Below are 26,315 nucleotides of genomic sequence, written 5' to 3' on the forward strand. Positions count from 1 at the left end.
ACTGTGCAAAGAGATTAGGGATGTGCCAGGATCTCCAGAAAGTTTCATAATCCCCCAGGGTTGCAGGGCCTCCACAGGGCTAAGTAGGAATTGGAAAGATGGCTGAGAGGTGAGGAAGATGATTCCAGGCAGAGGACAGATTTCCAAAAACTTAGAAATCAGAAAGCACAGGCAGTGAGCAGAAGCCAAAGGTAAGGCCAGATGAATGGGAAGAGTGCTATAGGCCACTGCAAAGTATCTAGACTTTATCCTGAGGGCAGTAGGGAGCCATAGAAGGATTTAGAGCAAGGAACTTACATGTTCAGAATTCTGGGGGAGGGGGAGGTTAGGGACAGAAGAAAATAACAGGGGTCAAAGAGAGGGAGTAAACAGCATTGTGTGGGTGAAATATCCTCCTAATGAGCAATTTCAGGATGTGTTGTCGTCCCCCTGCCTAGACCTCCCCCCAACATACTTCCCTAGGTTATCATCTGGATTGAGAAAACGGACCTTTATCTATCCCCTCTGTCCTCCAAACCAGGGGCTCAACTAGCCAAGGCCAGGGGGGAATGCAAGAGGGAAGAGCTGGACCTGTCAGTCCCATCACTGGGAAGAGACCACACACAGAAGCTAGAGAGGCCTTGAAAAATTCACCCATTCACCAAATGCATCCATCTGTGCATCTGTGATCAATCCATCTGTGTTTCCCCACCACTGTGCAGCTGGAGAACACTTAAACAGGGTTACATCTTAGGAAGGTTTCTGGTCTGGAGGAAACTGAGAACTCTAACCTGGACTGATAAGGGCTGGAGCCACGGTGGGCACTGACTGCAGAAAGAGTGTCACTGCCCTTGGTCAGAAAGGCAGCAATGGCTAAGAGCTCTGCAGGCTGGGACTATCCTGTCCCACTCACACACACCGATACATTTTCTCTCCACCTCTTTTCCTCAGCCAGGATCTCCCCTATCAGCTCTTCCTCGGGCCAGCTAGAAAGCTCTTGTAGATGGCAGGTCATCTGACCTGCCTCCAGCCTTCCGAGAGCCCTGTGAAACCAGGAGGCCAGGGGACTACTGCAGTAGATAGGACTACAGACTCATGGACAAGGACTATGTGGGTCCCTGTATACCCTTTCTCACTCCTGTGTGAATGCGAGCCAGGCCTGAGATTTAGGGAAATTACCATTACCTTCATCAGCTGCCATAGGTCTGGTCCTGAGCCCCCAATGTTGAAAGCTCTCCTGTGGCCTCTGAGCCATGGGATAGTACAGCTTAGCTTAGCCCAGCCCAGCCCCTTTTGTTCCACATTAGGGGAAACAGAAGCCTTGGAGGAAAGTCAGGGTTTAGAAAAGTTCTTTCTTTCCATGCCACATATCCCATTCAACAAGCTTGTCTGATTCTTCTTTTATTCCTGCTCCCCTCACCCACACCAAGGCTGGCTGTGGCGGACAAAAGAACTGCCCTTGAGTAGCTCCCAATCTGGGCAGAGGCAATACCCGCCAACTCCAAGTGAAGAAAAGTTGGTTGCTGAGGTCAGCACAGGGTGCTGAGAAGACAGGGTCAGCACTTTGTCCTCAGATACTAGGCTGAGGAATTTGGACTTGATCCAGAGGGCAGTGGAGAGCCACAGAAGAGTTCTGAGCAGGACTGACACCCGGAAGGAACTAAGTGTGCAGGGCTAAGAGATTCCCCACTCATCTCTGCATGAAGTCCAGTCTTCTTGCCTCGGCCTTCGGAAGATGTGCCCCACCCCTTCCAGCTTTACTCATCCCTCCCTCTCATGCTCAAAACCATGTATCCCCAAAATGTAATGAGCTAAGAGGAAGTCCTCAGTCTAGGTGGCTGGAATAGATGAATACATGTTGTGGACACTAGCCCACAGAGGGCTTTGGGCATCTAAGTGGCCACCTAAGTGGGCATGGTGAGAACAATGAGTGGAGCTTTCAGACCTGACTGGGCCCTCCCAGCTGGTCCCAGACTTGGGCAGGTCATTCTGAGACCAGCACAGGCATCACTGAAGTATGCTAATGTGAGACTGTTTGAGAGCCAACATATCCTAGGATCTTTGCCAGATATCCTCAGTTATGGAACACACATGAACCCCTCTCCACCTGCTCCCCTGTGAATGGCCCTCTCCCCAGTGCTTTTCCTGGGCCCTCTAAGTTCCCATACTCCACCTCTATTTGGTTTTTTTCCAGCCTCTTTTTTTTTTTTTAAAGATTTTATTTATTTATTTGCGAGAGAGAGAATGAAAGACAGAGAGCACGAGAGGGAGGAGGGTCAGAGGGAGAAGCAGACTCCCCGCTGAGCAGGGAGCCCGATGCAGGACTCGATCCCGGGACTCCAGGATCATGACCTGAGCCGAAGGCAGTCGCTTAACCGACTGAGCCACCCAGGCGCCCCTCCAGCCTCTGTCTTAACAGCTGACCTCCACCCCTGCCTCTCCTTCCCCATAGCCCAGAAATAAACCTAACCCCACCAGAGAAGGGGCTTCCCCAGGGAAAGTACACTGGTGGGAGAAGAGGCCTGAGGGTACAGCCCAATCCCACAGAAGTGGATCTTTAGACCTGGTATTTGGTCACCACAGGGTCCTTCCACAAGCTCTGACTAGCTCAGGATGTCCAGGGGTCCATGGGGGCCTCTCTGTCTGCCCTGTTCCAGTTGGGATATGAGGAAAGACAAAGGGGGCATTTTAACTGAGACAGGTTTTTTGTGAGAAAAATCAGACAGAAATTGGGCCTAAAGCTTGATACTGAGACTGGACCAAGCCTCAGCTGTCTCCTGGGTGGGGTCCCTTCTCTTAGAGCACTAGTCTAGGAAGCTAGGGCAGCCCCAGCATGGAGTGACCCCATTAGCCACACAGTGCCCTATCACAGGCCTATTTATCCTCCAGCCAACCTCCTGCAAGCAGAGAGCAGCTGATCTCCCTCTCAGAGGAGGGCCCTCAGGCCCAAAGAGCACTAGAAGTGACTTGCCCAAGGTCAGACCGCAATGGGCCCTGGGAGGCGGCTGGTAGTGCATACAGAAGAACAAGTGTGCAGGGAGGGGCGACTCCGGGACTGAGACAGGCCTCACCTGCCTGATCTTTCACTCTGGCCACCAGGGCCAGGGGCTGCTGGCTGGCTCAGGGTCCTGACCCTAGGGACATGAGAGAAACATGGCCTTGGCCTGGAGAGGAACGCCCCTCCCCATAGAACTTGGAAAAGGGGAGGAGAAGTAGTGTGTTTACAGTGGAGGAAGCGGGGGTGGTGCAGGGCAGGGACCTTTGGTCAGAACGCCCCTCCCAGTAAGAGGGGGAGGCCCCATGAGATGTGGTAGCCGTTTGTTTGCTTCTCACTGCCAAGAGGAAATTAAAGAGAATCTGCCACTTCCTTCCGGCCCAAGTGGGATAGTGGGGGCTGGTGGCAGGCAGTGGCGTGGGTGGGCACTTGTAAGGGCCCCAAACTGCTGGCATCAGCAACATGTGTCCTCAGTGTCCCCTGTCTGGAGCAGAGACCTCATCAGGTCTGGGCTCCAGCCAGCTGGGGATCAAACCCAGGACCCCCCCACACTCACCTGAGTGGTCCCTTCCCGGAGCACCAATACCCTAATTGTTCCCCAGATTCTATGGCACTTCTCATCATGAAAGTTAATTGATGGGTAGTACCTCAGGTTTGCCATCAGTAGAATGGGCTTCTTGGGCCTTCCTGGCTCAGCCCAAGTCCTATGAGCATTAAAGATGATACCCCGCCCCCCATTTCCAACCAGACCCATAAGGATGGGCAGGGGATATGCTTTAGGGAGCTGCAGCTCTGCACAGAGGGTGGGAATAAAAGAATTATGCCAGGCCACGAGTCTGTGTGTGAAGATGCCCAAGGCTAAAGCAGCCAGCCGTGGGTAAGGGTAGGGGGATCTTTATTGCACTGTACCAATGTCAGGTTGAGGAGGTGCCACCTGAGAAGCTCCTGTTTTCAAAGAAAATACTGAGGTCACTGGGAATTTGGCCTTGCTACTCAGACCCACCAAAAGAGATGTGCACCCTAGGCACCCTTTAGCCTGTGCTCCAGGCTGATGGCCCAGGTCAAGACTTCTTAACTCCTGCCAGGAACAGTCAGAGAACTGTCCAGTGGCACCTGGTTCATGCTCTGCACCCACAGACATCTTACAGCCAGGCTCCTGAAGCAGGTGACCAAGGTAGGGACAATGGTCACCAGCCTTCCAGAGGGCTCTCTTCACCACTTCCCAAGGCCACAAAGAGCTTCTTGCACAGCTCCCCAGGCACTGCTTGCTCCTGATTTCTCGGACCCCCAGGGTCTTGGTCAGTGGCCTCCCGCTTGCGTTTGTGCCATGAGGGGCTCTCCTCGCCCAGCCGACCCTCAGGGAGGCCCCGGCTCCGCAGACAGACGATGGCCGCAGCCTGCTCCGCCAATTTCTTAGACTTGTCCCTGGGCAGACGAGGCATGGGACAATAAGGCAGGTAGGTAGGCAGGCTGGTTGCAGGACGAGAGGCTGAAAAGGCCTGACTCCATACACCCTTGGCAAAGACTCTGACAAAACTGAGGAAGGGGGTGATCGCCGGGGGATGCCACTGCCCAGGTGCACCATCCTCCCCAAACCCTCCTCGGCCAAGACTGGGTTCAGGCCCCTCATCCCACGCCCCAAGCCCACTGATGAAGAAACTCACCACAAGGTGGACTGGTACTTTTGCTCAGCAACAGTCACAACAGAGCAGAAGAGGCGATCCAGGGGGCGCTGAACCTGGTGCAAAGAAAGGAAAGGAAACAGGGATGGCTGCATGGGGGCAAGAGGAATGAGCCCTGGGGCTCACCTGCCAGGATCACGTGGAAGACAGAAAAAGGGAAGTACTTCCCACCTAAGTTAAATGAAGGCTACCTGTGTCACATGCTCCTCCCCAGCAGAAGTGCCTGGTACATCTGCCAAGGAAGAAAGGCAGATACATAAACAGGCAATGACATTCTAGTGTGTCAGGAGTTCAATCGTGTCCCTAAGCAAAGGGACATCAGAGTCCTTAGCTGCACGTGACCAAGGATCCTGCTCCTACTGACATCTGGATGAGCCAGGTCACCCAACATGAGGAGGAATTCACCAGATGGCAACGGGGTGAGAGGGGGGCAAGGATGGGGCAGAGAAGGTACACTTGGCAGAGCGACCACGTGATATGGTTGGACAGAGAGCTGAGTGGATGAGAGAGGAAGCAGAAAGGCATGAGGGGAGCCTTGTGCTCTGTGCTGAGGTGCTAGGGCTTGATCCCATAGGCACTGGGAAGAGGATGAGGACTTGAGCAGGGAGGCAGAGGTCAGATTTGCTCTGGAAAAGTCACTTTGGGAGAGGGGAACACAAGTCCTAGAAGTAGATCAGAGGTCAGAAGGCCAGTCCAGAAGAGACAGAGCAGCCTAAATAAGGCATGGCCATGGGGACCAAAGGAGGTGAAGAAAGACTGTCTTAAAGTTTCCACCAAGGGGCCTCAAGTCTAGGGCCCAATTCTAAGCCCCATTGGCTGAGGCCTGGTCCAAAAACATGTCTAACTTTTAGGTTAAGTAAGCCAGCTGGTCCTTTCCAGAGCAGTCTCCCTAATCTAAGCAACACCACTGGCAGAGACTGGCCCAAGTGGCCCGTTAAGTAGGTCTCAAGTCCAGTTTTATGAAAGTGGCCAGAATTAGACAACAGGCCCACTCTCACAGGAAAGGTGCTATCGTATTGGTCCAGCCGCCAGCAACCACTGCATGCTCATGGAGGGCAAAGCCAGGCTCCAGTCAAGCAGTCTGGAATTCAGGGTACAATCTATGGCTGTGTTGGGGGTGATGGCACCAGCCATGGGGAGGCACTGTAGAGCTGGATGCAGGGCAGGCCACAGCCGGGAACTCACCGTGTCATACACAGGCTGTGCCAACTTCTCCTTCCGGCACCACTCCAGCAGGCACATCTTGGGGGTGATCTGGGGTGAGTATGCTCTCCTGGGGCAAGGAGAGGAAGGAGTCAGGGCTCGCCCACCATCACCACCAGGCTGCTGCCTTAGGATTCCTGTACTTATTCCCCTGAGCTCCCATTTCTGTCCCACCAGTGGTGTGGAGCCTGGATTCTACCTAAAGGGAAGATGGGCTTCAGCATGCTTGGGGAATTGGGATACGAAGTGAACTTCCAGCACTCTGAACTCTAGCCTGGAAAACAGCTTTCAACAGCCAAAAATTAAAGTCCAGGGGCACCTGGGTGGCTCAGTCGGTTAAGTGTTTGACTCTTGATCTCAGCTCAGGTCTTGATCTCAGGGTAGTGAGTTCAAGCCCCCTGCTGGGCTCCATGCTCAACATGGAGCCTATGTTAAAAAAAAAAAAAAAGAAGAAGAAGAAGGTCCAGTTTGCCTCTCAAGACAAGACAGAAGTGAGCGGGTGGGGGGTGGGAATACAGGTGGCCATGCAATGGTCTGGGATCTAGCTCAGTACCCATCCTTATTAGGTCCCCTGAGATGTGGGACAAGGTGGATCAAGGAAAAGGTGAAGCCTGGTCACCCCAGGACATCACCCACACCCCTGAGAGTGCTGCGTTGGCCTTCAGTGACTGTCTTCCCTAAAGTGCCTTCTTTGGGATGCTGAAAAATGAGAACAAGGATCCAAACCAAGAAGACTTGTGGTCCCTGAACTTGGCATTAACCATGTATAGCAAGTAGCAGCTGAGGGCACGGGTGCCCTGGCCAAGCTGAGGCCAACCTGGAGACCTACCGGTCAAACTTGACAGCCATCTTAATGACACCAGAGGGGTCTTCAGCTGGCTCCCCCACAGCCTCTGGGGTCCGGGCCAAGAGCTCAGCCCGCCGGGTATTTAGCTCCCGTGTCATCTCCTCGTAGAAGGCACCAAGACCAAAGGCCTCACTACGGAAGGACAAGCAGAGCGAGCCCTTTAGTGGACCCAGCATGCAGGAAACTACTGTAAGAGCCCAGGGCCTCACCACTGAGAAATGACCCCTCCTCTCCCCGCCCCCCATGCGCGCGCGCACACACACACACACACACACACACACACACCACTGAGACCTACCCCTGGGATCAGCCTGGACTGGCAGAGAGTGAATGTGAGACTCTGAGGCTGGACAGTGGAGGGCAGGCTGGGCTGGGTGGAAAAGGCTGTAAAGGTCACCTCTACCACCTGACCCCAGCCTGTCTTCCAAAGAAGAAAACACAGGCAAGTGTCCCCAGCCAGCAGTGAGCGAACTGACCTACACTGAACAAGCGCCTGGGTTATACACAGCCCCATCCTCATGTGGGCCCAAGGGAGGAAGAGACAGAGGCCACGACCACTAAGTGGTTCCCCACTTCCTGACCCAGCCACAGGCAGTTAGGCCTAGCCTAAACTGAGATACCACCCATAATTACAGAGTTATACTCTTTCTCTTAAACTCACAAGACACCTGAGTCAAGCTGGTTAAGCTATGTGGGGTAGGGACAGAACCAACACTACAAGCCCAGGTTTGGGAAGAGAGTTCTGGCAACTCTTTTCCCTTCTAGGAAGCATCTTGACGGCTAAAGGATATTTGTTTGGATGGGTGCCTGGGCACAAGTGTGGTTTAGGAAAGTTTCTTTGAGGAGGGAGGAAACACACAGCGAGGAGGAAAGAACATTCAGGCAGAAGACCCAGTATGAGCATAGACGTGGAGCTGGGGAAATAGACAAATAGACAGGGGGCCACAGGAACAGGTACTAGGCCAGGTTGTGAGGAGCTATATCAAATGTAGAGAACCAAGCCTCCCAGACTGCAGAGTGATGCGTTGTGGGCACAGGCTCAGGCTAGGGGCTGGATTCTACAACCTCAACTCTCTTGACCATTGGGTCCTGATGGCCTGGTGTGTAACAGATCTGTTACTGGGAAAGCCCCTTCCTCCCCAAGAATTCCCAAGCCCAGCCCCCACATTCTTCCATCCTACTGGCACTCTACTTCCCCAGATTCTGCTGCGAGATCAGTCCAGGGATGGAAAGTTCCAAAGCTTTGTTAGGTATCCAATTCTGTGAGGTGAAACTGTACCACCACCCCACTCCTGTACATCCACCTCCAGAAACTGCATCCCTGGTCCCTGACAGTCAGTTTAGGGCTCATAGTCAAGCCTGGCAACATCTGCAAGGAATGATGGACAGCCATTTCCCCTCTCACCAAATTTCCTGGGAAGACTGGGCTGCATGGAGCAACCTTCCCTGGGGCGACTCCAGCTGTTCTCGTAGCATCTGGCACAAGCAGTACTTGGTGTTGGTGTAGTGGTTCTCGTACTGGACGGCCTGAGGGAAGAACCGGCATGAGCCCACTTGCTGCCCAGGCAGGCCTGAGCTGTGCCCTGATGGCAGAGAAAGGGCTCCAAGAGGGCATCAGAGGTGCACCTGCAGCTGGGGCAATGTGAGCCCATAAGGAAAGCCACCTCCATCCTAGCCATCTACTCCTCCAACGAGTGGTACAAGGCTCGAGAGTCATAGCCCAGACCCAGGGTGAGGAGCACACCCGACCAGACAGCCTGAAGGACGTCCAGATGTGTAGGGAGCCCTTCCTGCTTCAGCCACCACAGGCTGCCACAGAGGACCTGCTGCCCTTCCAGGGCAGGGATGGGGGGCAAGTCAAATTCCGCTGTGGCAGGAGCAGCACCAGGACAGGGGTGAGATTCTTCTATTTCTATACACGGGGGGTACCTTCCTTGCCCACATCTTAAATAACCTGTCTCCAATAGCCACCTGCATGGAAAAGCACAGCATCATGTACCAGTCATGTTCACATGCTACTTGTCCCTTCATTGAGCTTCACAAGCCTCACAAGCGTGACAAACACAGGCGCAGGGAGGCAAGCTGACTGCACAGGGAGATACCCTTAGAAGCCTGCCTGGCTGGGGCAGACAGAAAAGCACTGGTGAGAAGGGCCCCAGGCCTCGCCCTCTACACTCTTCTAATATCTCCACCTGGGCCTGTGTCTTCAGTGCCTGGGAAGGTGCCATGACACGCTGAGGACAAAGCAGAGATACGCTGGTGAGCCCCAGCTAGTGACAAGACTTTGATTCGCTTGTCTGGGACAGAAGGCACCTGGCTGTACCAGAAGCAGCCCTGCCTATGCTTGAAAGCCACGCCCATCCTCCAGGACAACAACTCTGGAGGAGCTGCCAAGGGACAGACCGAGTAGGAATGATGACATCACCTTTTACCCAGTGAGCAGTGCTGAGCGTGTCTTCTCTGCTCGTGCCAGCCAGCTGCAAGAGCTAGACAGGTGGCCTGGGCTAAGGCAAGCCCCCCTTGTCTCTGGCTGACCCAGGGTACCGGAGACCCTGGTAGTCAGCAACCTGCCCAACAGGACACCTGGAACCCAGGGGATGAGGGCTGTAGCATCAAGCAGGGAGGCTCCAGGACAGAAACTGCCCATCTCTAGACAGAAGCCTCAGGGCCTCCTACCATCCCCAGCTTGCACAGTCCTGGGGATACCCACGTGCCATGGGGGCCACGGCTGCCACAGGCATGGCCATGGCCTGAAGAGGGTATGGGCAGTCTGAGGATCTGAGAAGCTCCTGACCCTCCCAGGAGGGTGTGAGCCCCAGTATTGAAAAGGATGAGGGCTGGACTCTCTGCTCAGGCCCAACACACTGAAGAATTAGAAGTCCACTGACTCTCTCTGCCTGCAAACATTTACAGCTAATAGAGTCTCACAGAATTCTAGGATTGTGCCAAAGGGACAGGGCAGGTGAACTGGCCCAAAAGTTCCTTTAGAGGGAAATGCCTCTCGCACTACCATCAAGCTCTCAGTGAGAGGAAGAGGCTGGTCCCTAAGGAGAGGGTTAAAGTTAGGCTGGTCCCTAAGTCAGAGGTTAAAGGATTCCGGGAATTAGCAAGAAAAGAGTTTTAGAAGTGATTCTGACTTATGACCAAAAAGAAGTCTCTACAGAGATAATCTGTCCTCAACAACAGTTACAACGGCCCCTCCTGGCTGTCAGGTGCCAGCCCCTTGGCATGGGTGTCTTCAGTGACACAGACCCCACTGTCATTGTACATGCATGTATGTGGGGGGATGGGGGGATGAGAGAGAAAGAGAAAGATATCACATGTTTGGGCAGCATCCAGAATCCAGGGGTCCTTACTACGACCCCCAGTCCTGGGAAGCTTTCAAACGAGGTGACGGTAGGGGCATGCCTCCCCAGCACACTCTCTTCACACCGCAGTCAGGGAGACCCAATGCTACATTACAAGAACTAAAAAGAAAAGGAGAGGAGCAACAGGGCTGCTGGTGCCTGGGGGCTCACCCAAGGTACTTTTTGCAGGAATATGGCAGACAGTGAGAAATGTTTCTTTTGAAAAGGTACATAGACGTACATATCGGATGTACTTCTGCATGACCTCCTCCAGGGGTCGCAGACCCTCCTTGAGAAAGATGGATGGGTTCCACATGGCAGCTCGGGCCACCATCACCGAAGAGGCTGCTGTGGCTTGTCGAAAGTCCTCTATGTCCAAATATTTTTGGATGTGGTCGTGAGATCCTCCACTGAAAGGCAACAGGGGAGTGAGAGGTGTCCCCATCCTTATACCAGCATTTTCAGAAAAAGGCAACTCCCAGAACTGCTACTCATTAACCGTGTGGCTTTGGCCAAATCCTTCATCTATGAGCACTTCAGGAAACTGGAGGTCATAACGCACACCCCACTTTGGGGTCAAGAACACCAAGTGAAATGACGCAGTGAAACAGCCTGAACCAGGCCTGGCCTGTAACAGGTCTCCCAGAGATTTTACCTTCCTTCCTCCTCATCCTAAAGCCAGCCCAAATCTGAAGACATGGGTCTGTAAGTGGATGTTGGGATCACAGGAAAACCCCCAGCCTGGGGCACCGATATACCTACTAATGGCTGGGTCAAAAACCACAGATGCAGTGGTGATTATGAGAGGAAGTTAGGAGGCCCAGTTTGGTTGCAATTTCCCTTCCTGCCACCCCGAAGCCCCAAGGGCCCCCGTGGAAACCGCTCTGTTTGTATCTGTTCCATTAGGAGTCAGGTGACAGCCTCAATCCTGAGATAGTGTTGTATGTATTGTGGGGAAGACCCTCAGGTGGTGGCAGCAGCATCAGGATCCAGGCTCTTGAGTAGTCCTACCCTCTCCAAGCCACTCCTACAACTCCTTGGCCTAGCGACAACCAGGCCTGGCTAACACCCCCAACCTTAGCTCCCTTCTTCCTTCCCACAGTCAGGCATGCCTATTGTCAGGGCTTCGGGGCTTTGGAACTTCTCTGTTCCCCTCCTGCCCTCGGGCTCTGTGCCATCCCCCGGTGCAAGGCTATGCTGGACTCTCGACTGGCCCACACAGCCAGCTCCCCAATGACAACTGAACACTGTCTTACTACTAAGCCTCTGGGCTGGTCACTGGTACCTCACAACTACCTGTCTCGGCTCCTGGTCCTGTAGCTGCCCAGAATGCTTTGAACTGTGACCTGCCTTGTGCCCCCTAAGCCATATCTCTGTATGCTCTGGCTTGGGACTACTCACCCTACACCCTGCACACCTAACTCTGGGTGTGACATGACTTTCCCCTGGGCCTGCTTCAGCGGCCGCCTTCTCACTCTCCCTGTCCCCTAAACACTCCTTACCTCAACCCATCCATCAGAATGCCCTGCCTGCTGCATACCTACATCAGCCACTCACCAGAGGCCAGGGGACATGACAGGTACTTTTCAGCCTCATGCCCAACCTCATGTTTTTCTCCCACCTTTTTTTCCTTTTCCCTTAGATCATTTTTTAATGTTATCTGAGTCCATTTTTTGTATGTCAACTCAAATCCCTCAGAGTGAGGTGGAGCATAAAACAGTAAATGATGAAGAAGAGAGGCTTACTTGGCTATGACAGGAATGGAGAGGGTTTCAGCAATGGCTTTGATGGCTTCACAGCTCACAGGGTGCTGAGGTCGTTCCTCCCGCTTCCTTGGAAATAAAGAAAAAAGATGGGGCCAAGGGCTGAGGCCATGTCACAGTTTGAACAGGTTTGCCTTAGCCAAACCCTACCGTCCTCCCTGCTGAACCTCAGGAAGGTCACACGGCCACGAAGGACAGGGTTCTAGGCCACAGAGGATGTCTCTCCATGACCTCTGTTGTAAGGGGCAGGAGCAGCATAAGCCCCTACTGGGAAGGCAAGTCCATCTCTTGCAGGCCTGCGGGTGAGGCATGGCAGAAGAGGGCTGGTATGGGTGGCCTGGCTCCCAAGGTCACACTGCCTTTCCCTAGCTTTCCCTCACCTCTGCCAGAGATGAGGACAGTGCTTTAAGAATGCTGCCCCTACTGTCCCAGTCCTGCCCTCCCTACGAGACTGGGAACAGCTGCTGCCCTCAGACTGGCCACTCCCACACAGCTGCCTATGTGGAGGACAAGCTGGGCAGCTGATCCTGGGGAGAGGCACCTGGCACAGGGCAGATCCCACAGCCAGGACAGGCCATAGATCATGGCTGTCACAACGAGCCCCGGGGAGGCAGGACCACAACCTGGGGCCCCTCCTTCCAAGGTCAAGTGCAAGAAGTTCTTGTGTATGAGTGAGTTTTAGAGATACTGAAGTGAGCCCTGATCTAAGTTGTGCTCAGGAATGAGCAAAAGAGATGGTCGACCAGACAGACCTTGCTCAGTTCTTGCCTGGGCCCATCCTTTCTGGTACACTCCTCAATAAAAAGGTCAGGGGCCACAGGGCCTCAGAAAGCCTATCAACCCATCCTCCACCTCCACCTCCCCACACCCCCAGCAGCCAGGCTAGTCCATCCTCAACAGCTTTGATGGCCTGAAGGCCCCTCTTTAAACTCACCCATATCTGTCTTCCTGGTGTTTCCAACTACTGGCAAAAAGGAATAGCTATATTTACTCAGAGAATACCAGATGCCAGGCCCTATGCGAAGGCTATATATTCACAATCTCATAAAAGCCTCAAGACGACCCTATAAATGAGGAATATGGTGCTCAGAGAGGTTAAGTGATGTGTCCAAGGATACACAGCCAACAAGCAGCAGAGCCGGGAGCCCAAACCAGGCAGCCTGAGCCTAGAGCCTGCTGTGGCAAGGAGGAGCATGTGTGTACATGTGTGTGGCCTTTCACCGCCCCCTACTGGCTTCAACCCGCACAGCTCTGCTTTTCTCTTTTACATGTTGGAGTTAACGGGTTCACTTGTCTGAAACGCTGTAATAGGCACAACCAGCAAACAGTGGGCTGTTCCTACAAGACTCCTGAACCCAAAAGGAACAACACTCAGAGAAGAGAGGTCACTCTGGCCAAAGTCTGTTGACCTGGGATGTACAAAAGCACATCGAAGACAGAGGGAGCAAGTCGGCCTGGGAAAGCAAAAGTAGCCGCCAGCAAAACGTCAGCTCCCAGAAGAGAGCACATTAGCTGCAGATACAAGAGCTGTTTCAAGTAGTCACTGTGACAGACCGTGCCTTTAGAAGAACAGCCATCTGCTTAGGATCATTCGAGGGAGAAGCCATTGCTCAACGTAGTGGAAAGAAAATGAGATTCAGAGTTCTAATCCCACCACTTCCTGGCTGCATGGTTCAGTTCTGAACCTATCACTCAATCTCTACCATTTACACATCCTGAGGGTATGGGTGTTTCTCTTTCCTCTTGTGTCTCTAAACTCAGTCTTCCTCTCCTTCTGTCTGTCTTTAAACTCAGTGCAGTGTCTACCACTAGTAGGTGCTCAGTGAAGGAAACAAAGAAGAATGCCAGCCTACAAAGGGTTTGACTGCCCTCGGGACTTACGGGATGTCAAAGAGCTAGGCAGAGGTAGGCTGCATATGTAGAAGACAAGTTGGCTATCACCTGGGGTCTGGCGAAGCATTGTTAAGATGGCTGAGGACCAGAGCACCTGGGTGGCTCAGTCGGTTAAGTGTCTGCCTTCAGCTCAGGTTGTGATCCCGGGGCCCTGGGACAGAGCCCCGTGTCGGGCTCACTGCTCAGCGGAGAGTCTGCTTCTCCCTCTCCCTCTGCTCTTCGCCCCCAGCTCATGCTCTCTCTTGTTATCTCTTTCTGTCTCTCAAATATAAAATATTTTTTAAAAAAAGACGGCTGAGGACCTCCCTGCAAGTCAGTCACTAGCGAGGCAACCACTCACCTCCCATGAACTGTGACGGCAGCGATGCCGGTCCTCTCTATCCGCTTCACAAGGCTCAAGGTATCTTCCAGCTGAGGAAGAGGACAGCCCAGGGTGGTTACTGAAGCTACCGAGGGAACAGCTGCCAGCTCCCAAAGTTCAGCTCCTCGAGAGTCATTCACCACCCCCCAAATGAACATCCCCAGAGAAAACGGACCTTGAAATGTAACACATCATCCTTACCGACGGCAGGATGCGAATCTTGCAGGTCACAGGTCTGCGTGTCCCTTTAACAAGAGTGCTGAGGATCTGCAGACAGGAAAACACAAACTATTCTAGAAAAACAGCCACACTGCTCAGACTAATTAACTGTGCTACAGGCCTGTGCATCACTGTGGCATGGACAAGTGTATGTTCATGTAGGAGTCCTTCCTTTCCTACGCTAGCACCCCAGCGCCAGAAGCCCCTTGCCTGGTACACCGTGGTGTACATGTATTTGGTAAATGAATGAATGAATGGGCCTGCATGCATGCCTACGTAGAACACAGTAATCCTCTGCCAGGCAAACATCAGAATCATCTGTAGAGCTTACGAAATACAGAATCTTAGATTCTGCCCTGTACTTCCTAAATGGGTCTCTAGGGGCAGGGCTTAGGAATATGTGTTTTCAAAAGACTCTGTATTATCCAGCCATAAAAAAAGGAGGAAATCCTACCATTTGCAAAAACCATGAATGGACCTTGAAGCATTATACTAAATAAGTCAGAGAAAAACAAATATGGTAGGATCTCACTTATATGCGGAATCTAATAAAAAGAAAAGCTCCTAGAAAAAGAAATCAGATTTATGGTTACCAGAGGTGTTGGGAGGGGGAACTGAAGAAAGGTGGTCAAAAGGCACAAACATATAATGTACAACATAATGCCTGCAGCTAGCACAGCTGCAGGATATCCAGGAAAGTTGTTAAGAGAGTAGATCTTGGGGCGCCTCAGTGGCTCAGTCGGTTAAGCGACTGCCTTCGGCTCAGGTCATGATCCTGGAGTCCCGGGATCGAGTCCCGCATCGGGCTCCCTGCTCGGCGGGGAGCCTGCTTCTCCCTCTGACCCTCTTCCCTCTCGTGCTCTCTGTCTCTCATTCTCTCTCTCAAATAAATAAATAAAATCTTAAAAAAAAAAAAAAAAAAAAGACATGGCGGACAGCTTCTTTACTGCTTGAAGGCAATGTTCCCCAAGTGCTATTCCAGGATCTGCCAAGTGAGGGAGCCAGGAAGGTTGTACAGGTCCTGCCTGGGCCCTGTCCTCATGAGCCTCTCTCTCTCTCTCTCTCTCTTTTTTCTCATGTACCTCTCTTTAGGTGAGCTGGTTATACAGAAGTGAAACTGACAAAGTGAAAGAAAACATATTCAACACATTAAAAAGTATTAATTTGCACAGTAATTGCAAAGGACTTCAAAGAAAGATCAAGAAGTCATACAGGAAAGTCAGATCACATATGAATCAGAGATCAAGAGACATGCAGAAAGGGGCGCCGGGATGGCTCAGTCGTAAAGCAGCTGCCTTTGGCTCAGGTCATGATCCCAGGGTCCTGGGATCAAGCCCCGCATCGGGCTCCCTGCTCAGCGGGAAGCCTGCCTCTCCCTCTCCCACTCCCCCTGCTTGTGTTCCCTCTCTGGCTGTGTCTCTCTGTCAAATAAATAAATAAAATCTTAAAAAAAAAGAGAGAGAGAGACATGCATATGACAATGAACGTCTGTCGTATTGCTATATTCTTCCCTTGTCAAAAATTTCAGGCTAGGGGTACATGGCTGGCTTAGTTGTAGAGCATACAACTCTTGATCTTGAGGTCCTGAGTTCAAGCCCCACATTGGGGTATGGAGATTACTGTAAAATAATAATTTTTAAAAATAAAAAAAAATTTCAGGCTAGACAAGCTGGAGGGAAGGTAATCCCAAGAGCCCTCTTCCAATAACTGGATAGCCAGGAGAGCACAGGGGACACCCAGGCCACTGCTGTCAGTCTTGGTTCTAGACAAGTGGGGGCAGCAGAGAGCCATATTGCAAGAACCAGTCCCAGAGGGCTTTCTCTCAGGCCCAAGCTGAGACAAACCAATCCAGAAGACATCATACCAAGAGGCTGGGCTGACAAGGCAGGTAGACAGATAACGGGCAAGAGAGGGCCTACTGGCTTAAGCACAAATGCCAGGGACTGGCAGGAAGGAAAAGTCCCCAGATGCCGCCCCAGGAGGTGGACTGGGCCTGTGGTCCTAGGGTCACTCTGGCAGGCCTTAGGGGGCAACTACCCTTTAATGGGGTGGGGGATGACTGCCAGATCCACTGAGGTACACAATAAAAATTCTCCCTCTAGGGGCGCCTGGGTGGCTCAGTCGTTAAGCGTCTGCCTTCGGCTCAGGTCATGATCCCAGGGTCCTGGGATCGAGCCCCGCATCGGGCTCCCTGCTCCGCGGGAGGCCTGCTTCTCCCTCTCCCACTCCCCCTGCTTGTGTTCCCTCTCTCGCTGTATCTCTCTCTGTCAAATAAATAAAAATCTTTAAAAAAAAAAAAAAAAAAAAAAATTCTCCCTCTAGTCCTATACTTAAGGCCAACAGTACCATCTCTGGAAGATTCCTTTGCTAGTGCTGACTTAGAATCCCCTGATGTTCGGTGACTAAAGCAACGTCAGCTGGTTTGATCCAGTTCTGTTCTGCAGAACTTCCTTTGCCCTATTTCATCCAAGTAGCTCTAAGCACTTTCTTTGGTATTTCTGTTCAGTTCATGTGTGTGTTCAGAATCAGGAAGGAAATTAGTAATCAAAATCCCCAGCCACCTGCAAAGGTCACATTAAGGGGACTGGGTGAATACAGACCGCTTCTGGCTAGACTCTAGCATGAAACCCTGCTGGACTCAACTCTCCCAGATCCAAGTTACACCACCTGTCTGCGGTGTGAAAGTTTGCGGGGGGAGAAGGACCTGAGGTAAGCTCGTAACACAGATAACACAGCACATCCACCCACAGGGAGGCTCGTCTTACAGCTCTCCTCGCTGACTCAGGAAAAGCAGACTCTTAGCTCCCCTGGTCGTTGCAGAATGGGTAGAGAGGATGGGAGAGCATAGGCTTAGGAATCACTGGAAACTGAGGTCAAGTCCTGGCCCTGCCAACTGTTAGTCATAGCCTCAGTGTACCATGCACAGGGGAATGCCCTGGGCAGCCAGGGGGCCCCAGGAAATCTTGGGTAGGGGTGAGAGAGGGGACATTACTAACCTAGAGTCTAAAATGAGGTTCTTGGGGCGCCTGGGTGGCTCAGTAGTTGAGCGTCTGCCTTCGGCTCAGGTCATGATCCCAGGGTCCTGGGATCAAGCCCCGCATCGGGCTCCCTGCTCGGCGGGGAGCCTGCTTCTCCCTCTCTCCACTCCCCCTGCTTGTGTTCCCTCTCTCGCTGTGTCTCTCTGTCAAATAAATAAAGTCTTAAAAAATAATAATAATAAAATGAGGTTCTTAATCTAGGGAGGGTACATCAGAGTTACCTAGGAACCTTTTTCAAAAGACTAATTAATACTCCCTCCCAGCCCCTATCCACTCCAAGGGTATATAGAATTCTCAACAGATAGAATCCTTTTTTAGTATTATTATTGTAGGAAAATATATATAACATAAAATTTTCCATTTTAAGCATTTCTAAGTGTGTAATTCAGTGGCATTAATTACATTCGCAATGTTATACAACCATCACCATTACCTATTTCCAAAATTTTTCATCACCCCAAACGAATATCTTTATTTTGAAAAAATTCTGCACGTAGTCCTGAAACGCTCCCACAGACAAAACCGTGGACCTAAAACACCAGCCTGAAAGAACCCACAAGGTTCTCACCCACGTCACCCAGTCTGCCAGACAAGTTTGAAGCTGAATCTAATCCAGTCCACTATTCTTGGGTCCCATCTAGCTTTGTTGTGGAAGCCTGCAACCTCCATGAGGCAAACCCCATCCACGAGTCCAACCTGGCCCATCCAACAACCCCACCAAATGGAAAAGGAATGGAATGAACTGAGCAGTAGAACTCTGCTGCCTCATGTATGAAATGTGCCTTATCCAAAGAGGGGCCGTGGAGAAGACAGAGCCAACAGTACGGGAGGGAGAAGCCAGGAGGCTGGAGGACAGGATAACAAAATGTCTGTGGGCACATGTTGTGATGCCAAGCCACCCCACACTGGGGCCCTCTCCCCTAAGTGTGGTGATGAATTTAACATCCACAGTTGTCCAAATCCACTCCATCTTGCACAGAGGTGTCTAACTGGAGGTTCCTAAGTCCAGATGTCTACTGACCTGTAGCGAGACACTTACAAACTACACCCGGGCACCTTTAAACTGAGATACCATCAAGAGGGGGCAACTGATACTGGGGTAGGGGTCACAAGACCATGGCTCTAGCCTCGGCACCACCTGCTACTTATCTACTACATAATCTTGAGCAAACTACTTTTATCTCTCTGTGCTTTAGTTTTATTATTCTTGATCAAATAGACATAACAAACATCTCCCCTGTCTGTCAAAGGGTTTGAAGAACAAAATGAATATATATACATATATAGGCACATTATATATTTGTACCTATCTGCACATAGGAAAACCTGAAAGGCACCAAGCCCATCAACACACTGGTCTTCCAAGATCCCAAAGACAGTGAGGCTGGAGGAATATACACAGTCGAGGTGCTGACAGGGTAGCCAGCACAAATAATGGCAGCTTTTACTGGTGGTGCCTTTTCCAAGTTGCTCTAGCCTATTGGAGGCACTAGGAGGCTTAAAGCCCAGACAGGGAAGTGGGAATGGAGAATGAAAATAAAGGAGCTAAGAGGACCAACAGAGAGAGAGCTGATGGACTGAGAAAGAAGTAAAAGGTATATATGGTATAGCAGAAAATGTCACCCCTACAGGCCTTGGCAGCTCACAACACTGGGTGGAAAATGCCAACTGGTCTGCAGGGCCTCATAAACCTGGCCTTTGGAATCACCAATGAAGGGGACCGGAGGTGACCAAGTTCAGCTTGCCTCACATGACCCTGGCCTGACGGCTTTCAAAGGCTGGTGGTGGTAGACTCCACCAGTAGGGAGGAGACCCACTGCTGCTCTCAGCAAGCCCCCTGGGAGAGGCCAGCCCCACACCCCAACACCACTGAGTCTGTCCACAATCCACAGGTAGCCTGGCGTATGCTCTCATGATCTTCTCAGAAGGGAGACAGGCCATACACAGGAGGCTCTAAATGACTCCTCAAGGCCTGGCTCTCAGTTGACATGCCCCTAAGCCCTGGGCTTTTGAGGAACTCCAAGGCTGCTGTACACTCGCTCAGGGGTTCCCAAACCTGGCTGTATGTCACAGTCAATGGGAAGCCTTTCAAAAATTTTCCAGACTCCAGGAGTACCTGGCTAACTTAGTCAGTAACGCATGCAACTCTGGATCTCGGGGTCATGAGTTCAAGCCTCATGGTGGGCACAGAGCTTACTTTAAAAAAAAGGGAGGGGGGAGTGCCTGGGTGGCGCAGTTAGTTAAGCGACCAACTCTTGGTTTCAGTTCAGGTGGTGATCTCAGGGTTGTGAGATCAAGCTCCGTCTGCTTCAGATTCTCTCTCTCTTTCCTTCTGCCCCTCCTGCTCATGTGCTCTCTCTCTCAAATAAATAAATCTTTTTTTAAAGATTTTTTTTTTTTTTTTTTCACAGAGAGAGAGACTGAGAGAGAGAGAGAGCACAAGCAGGGGGAGAGGGAGAGGGAGATGCAGACTCTCCACTGAACAGGGAGCCTGATGCAGGCCTCAATCCCAGCACCCTGGGATCAGGACCTGAGCCAAAGGCAGACGCTTACTGACTGAGCCACCCAGGCGCCCCTCAAATAAATAAATCTTAAAAAAAAAAACAAAAAACAGACTCCAGGTGGAGTGAGTAACTGATTCACTAAATCTTGTAGAGGGGGGAGGCAGGTGAGGGTGGGTGCGTGTTCCAGACAACTCTAGTTCACAGGCATGTGTAAGGACCTCTGCTTTCACTCCTGCAGGACTTACCTTCTCAATCTTGTCAGGGTCTGATAGCAGAGCAGCTCCCATTCCTCCCTAAGGAAAAGCACACAGAGGGTCTTCTTATAGCTGGAGAAGGGTGGTCCCTCCCCATGGTATGGCAACATGGTGTGGCAAGCCGGCACCACCCCGGGACTCACAGCCAAGAGACCGAGCTTCACTGGCGATTGGCACTTCTAGTCAAGTAGGAAGCAGCAGCATCCAGGCCCATAATGTCAGGGATCAGAGTTGGATGAACTCTAAAAGTCATCACTCTGATCCTCTTAGCAAAACCCACAGATCTAGCTACAAGTAGGTTCCACAAATGTTCCTCAGGAGTGCCTGTTCCCTACCCAGGGTCTCAGGGTCTTAATAAACTAAACCGCACAGTATGGCAAGCCCTTAAGAAAGCAATGGATTATTCTCCCTTTGGAATGAAATCCAATACATCTTCATCCTATCCTCCCAGCACTTGTTTTGGTACCTTCACTGCCAGCAAAGCCACTTAGAGGAACATAACCTGAAAACCTTGCCCAGGCTCCTCTTCCCTGCCAGCAACAATCCTCCAGACTGACGTCAAGCTCTAGCAAAAGCCCCAGCTAACGGAAACCAACAACCCGAGGAGCCACTTAATTCTTGACGTTAACAACAGTAGCTGCCTCTTGATGGTGGGATTGTTGATGATTGGTCTTTTTTTATACTTTCCTATATCACACAAGTTCTGGACAATGGTATGAATTACCTTAATAATCAGGAAAGGGGAGGACCTCTACAAAGCTGAACCCGTCAAAAAATGAGGTAAAGGGAAAAAAACCAAACCCAATAAATAAATCCCTTGTCAGTACATAGACTGCATATAATGAATGCTCACAGGATGTGCTCAGAAGTGTGAAGTTCACTTATTACAGTTTAATTTCATATTTAAGGGTGACAGGTTAGAATCCAAGAACCCTGAACCACCGCAGACTCGCCCAGGCAGAGCCTGCATTTCAGAGGAGACTGGGAAGGGTGGAGGAGCTACCAGCCCTGCTCTACCTTGGCCACAAATACAAACCTCAGAAGCCTTAAGGAAGCCCTGGCTGCTCACCCCCGGCTCCGTTCGTCCACCTCACACACAGTCACAGTCCTTCCTTGTGGAAATCACAGGATCTAAAATCCAGCCCTTCCACAACAATGGCTTTGTCAATTAGTATTTCCTTCCTTCCTTCCTTTCTATTTAACTTATTTGCTTTTTTGAATACGTAACATGTTAAAAATTTTAAAGGTTCAAAAGGGTAAAAGTAAGAACTCCCCTTCCCTGAGAAATGGAAAACTTTTCAATTTATACTTTTTATAAGGCTTCAATTTTCAAACCATGAGAAGAGAGTGGCTCTTCAGGGGGGATGTACTGGTATAGCACACTGGTAGCTATCTGTTCTGACTGGTCAGGGCCAGTGCCGTGCCAGATGTTAGCTATTTTGAGGAGCACCCCTACAATGGGAATTTATTCCTTATGCCAAACCAAATAAAGACTTGATTTCCTTCCCCAGGGAAAACCAGTGTCACTAGTTTCTTGTGTGTCTTTCCAAATAGATTCTATGAATAGAAATGTAAACATATATAAATATCATCCCTCATATATAAATGGTGGTATACCATATCTAAATTGGCTCCTTGCTTTTCCATGCCACACTGTATCAGGGAGATTATGCCAATAATTTAAACTCTGCTCTTTACATATCTCAGAAGTACAAAGGAGTAATTGGAAGACAGCAAAACAAGGTCCCAAGTTTTCAACTCCTCATAGACAATTTCAAACCTCCATAATTCCTTAAGGTAGCTATCTACAAGGCCCTGTGGTTTTCAAGCATCCAAAAAGCCTTTCCTTCAAGTAATCTTTGGCCTCCTGGCCTAAAGCCAACATCCCCAAGCCACGTAGCTCCAGGGAACAGAGTGGCTGACTCTGGGCGGTGGATCCAGGGGGACATCTGCTATGTCTACACTGCAGACCCTGACCACACATCCTGTGATAAAGTTCCCAGCAGCAGCCCCACAGGACTCTCTCTGGTGCCTCACATGCAGCCAATCCCAAGCTGTCCTTGTTATCTGCCCCAAACACGCTTTTCCTCCAGCAATCCCAAACATGTGGAAGACAAACTGTCCTCCTGGCTACTGGTCTTTCCTCCCTCTACCCCAAACACTCACTCCACCTCCCCCCACCCCGTCCAATCAACTGCCAGCCAAGTCCTATCAAATGCTGCTCCAGTTTCACTTCTCCTCTCTCCGCCAGGACACTCATCTCCTGAATCTGTGTCCCTACCCCTAGCCCATTTCCACTCGAATCTACCAGACATGGCTTTCAAATTAGTATTTCTAAGTATTTCTATCACAGAATATATTTGGAAAGACACACAAAGAAACTAGTAACGCTGGTTTCCCCTGGGGAAGGAAACTAAGTTTCTGATCACATGGCTCCTCTGTTCCAAAAGGCAGAAATATCAAAAGTCCAAGTTCCGCTAATCTGGTCCTAACCAAGGTTTTCAATCCTGTGCTCTTCTGCTTCCTCTTCGTTTTCCACGCCCCAACTCTCTAGTCAAATCAAGGTTCTCTGCCTCTGCCTCATGCTGGCCTCTCCAGGGCCCCTGCCTGTGACACTCCCTCTGCCTGCAGGGTCCCAGATCCCCTCATCAAGGACCACATCTCCGTAGAAGATACTTAATTTAAGGGCTGCCTTTCCACTCCTTTCTCCAAGCTGCCCTAGCACTCTGCTCTGATCTTCTGATATGACAACGGGCACACAAGTATTGCATCCTCTATTCTTTTTAGTGTACATCTTGGTTTTATTCATGAAAAAACAAAGCCCTGTCCACAATTTTTTAACATTTACATCATTAATTACTCAGGCATGAGTGCTTTGTGTTTATTTAGGTGTGTATGTGTATGTAAATAAAATTTTTCCTGAACCACTTACAGGGAAGTTACATTGTATCACAGCCCTTTACAACTAAATATTTGTGTGTATTTTCTAAGAATAGAGATATTCTTGGGGCACCTGGCTGGCTCAGTCGGTAGAACGTGTGACTCTGATCTCAGGGTTGTGTGTCTGAGCCCCATGTTGGGTATAGAGATTACTTAAAAATAAAATCTTGCGGCGCCTGGGTGGCTCAGTCGTTAAGCGTCTGCCTTCGGCTCAGGTCGTGATCCCAGGGTCCTGGGATCGAGCCCCGCGTCAGGCTCCCTGCTCAGCGGGGAGTCTGCTTCTCCCTCTCCCATTCCCCCTGCTTGTGCTTCCTCTCTCACTGTGTCTCTCTCTGTCAAATAAATAAATAAAATCTTTAAAAAATAAATAAATAAATAAAATAAAATCTTTAGGGCGCCTGGGTGGTTCAGTCCTTAAGCATCTGCCTTCGGGTCAGGTCATGATCCCAGGGTCCTGGGATCGAGCCCTACATCGGGCTCCCTGCTCAGTAGGAAGCCTGCTTCTCCCTCTCCCACTCCCCCTGCTTGTGTTCCCTCTCTCTCTGTGTCTCTCTCTGTCAAATAAATTAATAAAATCTTTTTAAAAAATTAAAAAATAAAATAAATAAAATAAAATCTTTATGGGCAGGGCACCTGGGTGGCTCAGTCCGTTAAGCGTCTGACTCTTGATTTCAGCTTGGGTCATGATCTCGGGATCATGGGATCAAGCCCCACATTGGGCTCCACGCTCAGCAGGGAGTCTGCTTGATATTCTCCTCTCCCTCTCCCTTTCCCCTTCCCCCCATGCACTCTTTCTCACTCTCTCTCTCTAAAATAAATAGATAAATCTTAAAAAAAAAAAATCTTTAGGGGCACCTGAGTGGCTCAGCTGGTTGAAAAAGGCAGCTTGATTTGGACTAAGGTCATGATCTCAGGGTTGTGAGATCAAGCCCCACATTGGGCTCCATGCTGGGCGTGGAGACTGCTTGGGATTCTCTCTCTCCCTCTGCTGTCTCCCCCCTGCCCTGCTGTCACTCTTTCTCTAAAAAAAAAAAAAATTAAAATTAAAAAAAAAATAAAATCTTTACTAAAATCTTTATTTTATTTATTTTCATGAGCATGCGAAAGCGGGGTGGGAGGGTGAGCAGAGGAAGAAGCAGACTCCCTGCTGAGCAGGGAGCCTGATGTGGGACTCGATGCCAGGACCCTGTGATCATGACCTAAACTGAAGGCAGACGTTTAACTGACTGAGCCACTCAAGTGCCCCTAAAAAAATAGAATCTTTTAAAAAAAAGAATAGAGATATTCTAACAAAACCATAGAAGAGTTATCAACTTCAAAAACTTATACTGATACAATATTTAGCTAATCTTCTATGGCCCATAGTCCAATTTTGCCAGTTGACCGAACAATATCCTTTTGAGCATTTTCTCCATCTAGTATAGGATCTAGTCCAGAGTCAGGTAATGTCTTGTTCATTGCCTTTACTCTGTACCCTGTATTTGTGAGGTATATAAAGAAATCAGTTTAGGGATGCCTGGGTGGCTCAGTCGGTTAAGCGTCTCCCTTCAGCTCAGGTCATGATCCCAGGGTCCTGGGATCGAGCCCCACATCAGGGTCCTTGCTCGGCAGGGAGCCTGCTTCTCCCTCTGCCTGCCTCTCCCCCTGCTTGTGCTCACACTCTCGCTCTTGCTCTCTTTCTCTCTGACAAATAAACAAAATCTTTAAAAAAATCTTTTAATTTAAAAAAGAAATCAGTTTACCTTGGTGGAATACTCTTTTGGACAGCCCATGTTTACATCAATACCAGCCACATCATTTTCCCTGGGAAAACATGAGGTAGAGAAGATTATAATAAAGATCCAACTTTGAGGAGAGAATTTAGAGTCAAAGGCATGGATCTGTGCTCATGAACCTCTTACCATGTCCCTGGCCCTATTAAACATGCCAACCCTCAGTGATAGAAGGTGAAAAAATTGGTCTCTGAAAGGTGCAACTGCTTTCCCTGAGCAGAGTTCAAGAAGAAGAGCATACTGTGCTCAAACATCTACAACGGGCTACTTGTAGAGGACTTTGCTACTTGGGAATTATATCAGATAATCCAAATACTGAGCCACATTGAACTTGATCCCAGAGTTCCAGTTCTGACTTGGGTAGCGAGAGCCACTGGTCAACGCACAGAAGTGACATGAATACAAGAGCCCGTTCCCAGAGCACTGGTTCTAGTAGAAGTTACGGGACTGCCTTTGTTTGCTGGGCTGCACAGTTGGTTTACTCCAAACAATTTTCAGATGTGGAAAGGACCCTTAGCTCATCCTCTGGTGTGTATACAGTTAATAGTCTGTAACTAATGCCTGAGTTCCTTCTCAGTGCTACTGTAATTAATAATAATAATAATAGCTAACACTAATCCCTCACAACATAGACCACATATTGCGAAGATATTTACGTGAATTTTCTCATTTACCAACACCTATAATGCCAGAGGTAGGTAGTCCTACTGGTCCCACTTCCTAGATAAGAAAACTAAGTTCTCCTAGTTAAAGTATGGTTACGTAACTTATGTAAGGTCACTCAGCAAGCAGCAAGCAGAATTCCAACCCAGGTCTGTCTAACTCCAAAGCCCATCTCCTTAACCACAGTACTCTCCTGCTTTCATTAATTTAGGCAGTAATAATCCTTACCCTACACTTCATGAGACTCAAAACCTCAGGGCTCATAGTCATAAGAATCCCTGGAAAGGGAGCTTCATGAATAAACACTAAAAAATAGTTGCCTGAACAGACGTTATCTGGGATCTGGGTACATGGGTACACATGAGTCCCAGGCCAGCCCTCCGATGCCAAAAACAGAGAAAAAAACCCAGACACTCTTAATCTGGGAAGAGAAGGTAGAGAGCTAAGAGACAGAAGGGTGGTCGCCTTCAGGGTCACCAGAAATAGTAAAGCTTCACAGCCCACAGGAGAGGCAAAGGCAGTCCCAAAGAGAGAAGAACTTACACGAGTCTGGCCACAGCAAGAGCTCGCTCCGCATCTGAAGTCCCCTAGAAACAAAGAGGCTCCATCAACCACCACCCATGACACAGGTACACGTGCACAGACACGCAGACAAACACATCTATGACCCCACGTACGCGTGTGCGCGTGCACGCACACTTCAGCGAGTAGAGTCTGGCTGGCATTCTCTTAAACAGCCAGCCCACTGAACTAGCTCACTGTCGGAGGCAAAAATTGGACCTGGAAGGCCTAGAAAATGTCCTCAATGCTGTGATTACTTTCTAACATACAAAAAAGTTGACAAAATTTTATAGT

The 26,315-nt window shown here is 50.2% G+C and overlaps 1 protein-coding gene across 5 annotated transcripts in view; it reads right to left on the minus strand.

Moving 5' to 3' along the window:
- Positions 1-3,813: 3,813 nt before the first annotated feature.
- The window catches only part of DUS2 (dihydrouridine synthase 2), a 51,072-nt gene continuing 28,570 nt past the window's right edge, over positions 3,814-26,315 (minus strand). For 4 of the 5 annotated variants that reach the window (XM_045890875.3, XM_045890873.3, XM_045890870.3 and 1 more), the window contains 12 exons: positions 26,004-26,047; positions 24,768-24,828; positions 20,077-20,124; positions 14,272-14,337; positions 14,050-14,120; positions 11,799-11,885; positions 10,295-10,463; positions 8,112-8,233; positions 6,689-6,838; positions 5,842-5,929; positions 4,639-4,712; positions 3,814-4,399 (listed from right to left, as the gene is read on the minus strand). In XM_045890875.3, the coding sequence (XP_045746831.1) occupies positions 4,162-4,399; positions 4,639-4,712; positions 5,842-5,929; positions 6,689-6,838; positions 8,112-8,233; positions 10,295-10,463; positions 11,799-11,885; positions 14,050-14,120; positions 14,272-14,337; positions 20,077-20,124; positions 24,768-24,828; positions 26,004-26,047 (1,218 nt within the window). In that variant the 3' untranslated portion in view covers positions 3,814-4,161. The remainder of the gene's footprint in view (positions 4,400-4,638; positions 4,713-5,841; positions 5,930-6,688; positions 6,839-8,111; positions 8,234-10,294; positions 10,464-11,798; positions 11,886-14,049; positions 14,121-14,271; positions 14,338-20,076; positions 20,125-24,767; positions 24,829-26,003; positions 26,048-26,315) is intronic. The other variant, XM_064580709.1, reaches the window with a different exon arrangement.

Source organism: Mirounga angustirostris, unplaced genomic scaffold (genome assembly GCF_029215605.1).
Source record: "Mirounga angustirostris isolate CCGP_5_RB_7025 unplaced genomic scaffold, mMirAng1.0.hap1 SCAF_16, whole genome shotgun sequence".
Classification (NCBI taxonomy): domain Eukaryota; kingdom Metazoa; phylum Chordata; class Mammalia; order Carnivora; family Phocidae; genus Mirounga; species Mirounga angustirostris.